Below are 1296 nucleotides of genomic sequence, written 5' to 3'. Positions count from 1 at the left end.
ATAATGCCAGGGTAAGTAACTGATTGTTGTAGGTTTCGTTGGGATGAAATCGCCGTTTGATGCAGCAGAAACTCTATGGAAATAGCGGCCGGTGTCTATCGGTGACTTATTTAGATGCTTTACTTGGACCCATTAAACGCATTACATGAGAAAGAAACCAGCGATAAGGTTGCAATAATCAATACTTGGCTCGTGTAACTTTACCTACCCATCATCCCAGCCAGCCAGCCAAAAGCCTTATCACATGATTCCCGCTTCCCTTACCAGCTGCCAAGTTTTAGACTTCAAAGAGTTTCCGTTTGACCTTTGAGTTTCATTTGCCTTCCGAGCCCTCACTCTCCATTTCAACCCCACATTAAAGCTTCCCCGCAACAACATCTTATAGAATTGGACATTAGCGGACTAACAAAACAATGTGTGCGTGCGACAGATTTATTGCCATTTTCAGCAGTCTCCTTTTCACAGACTTCCCATGATTCCCACCTTCCCTCTTAGTTTACGGCCGCAGACAGCAAGTTCCCGGCTGACAACAGTCTCTGCTGCAGCCGAGGATCACAGTTTGCTGGTCTAAACATCTGCGTACTTAAAGTTTTTGCCATTCCGCCAGCGAAATACATGCCAAAAATACACAGTATTTAAGTATCCGGGTTTTTTTTAACCTCCCCTTCACTCCACAAGTTTCTCCTTTGCGTTACTGAAAGAAAATATATACCTCACGGTCGCCCCCAAGTTTGGCATATCCTCTTTTATCACATCCACATTTTCAGTAAGACAAACTTGAAAACAATGGCAACTCAAAATCTTGCCGCCGGCAAATCGAAAAGTGCCTTTTCGAAGGGCATGTTGACCATGTACTTCTATACTGCCGTTGCTATGGTCAAGTAAGTTCACCTTCAGGCATTGATGTATGAAGTAACAAATTTCTTACCGGCTTTTCTTTTCACCTCTTAGCTCGGCTTGTAACGGTTATGATGGAAGTTTGATGGGATCTATCAACGCCATGGCTCAATGTTAGTAATATATACCAATTTTTCACTGGACGCCAACGCCTCTCCAACCTTATCCCGCTAACCCCGATTAATTGACCTCTATCACAGACAACGGCTACTTCAATCGTTATGACAACTGTGCTGTTGTTGCAGATGGTGCCAGCAGCCCCTGCGGTCCTAGTGGTACGTGCCATTTCACCATGCAGCTTACCTTTACGAATCAACTTGATATTCATCTCTATCCTTATTAGATTCTATTACTGGTCTCATCATGTCTATCAACAGTGTTGGTACCATCTTGGCTACG

The 1296-nt window shown here is 43.8% G+C and overlaps 1 protein-coding gene across 1 annotated transcript; it reads left to right on the top strand.

Moving 5' to 3' along the window:
- Nucleotides 1–786: 786 nt before the first annotated feature.
- Nucleotides 787–1240, top strand: K450DRAFT_276087 (uncharacterized protein; the record flags this gene model as incomplete). Its single annotated transcript, XM_051593213.1, has 3 exons — nucleotides 787–881; nucleotides 952–1010; nucleotides 1098–1240. 3 exons carry the CDS (start codon nucleotides 787–789, stop codon nucleotides 1238–1240), a joined length of 297 nt encoding a protein of 98 aa, XP_051439911.1.
- Between the last annotated feature and the right edge of the window lie 56 nt (nucleotides 1241–1296).

The sequence above is a fragment of the Umbelopsis ramanniana genome, assembly GCF_025399195.1.
Source record: "Umbelopsis ramanniana AG unplaced genomic scaffold K450scaffold_155, whole genome shotgun sequence".
In the NCBI taxonomy this organism is placed as follows: Eukaryota; Fungi; Mucoromycota; class Umbelopsidomycetes; order Umbelopsidales; family Umbelopsidaceae; genus Umbelopsis; species Umbelopsis ramanniana.
The sequence above is the reverse complement of the archived record's forward strand: the minus strand, read 5'-3'. Positions and strand labels throughout refer to the sequence as shown.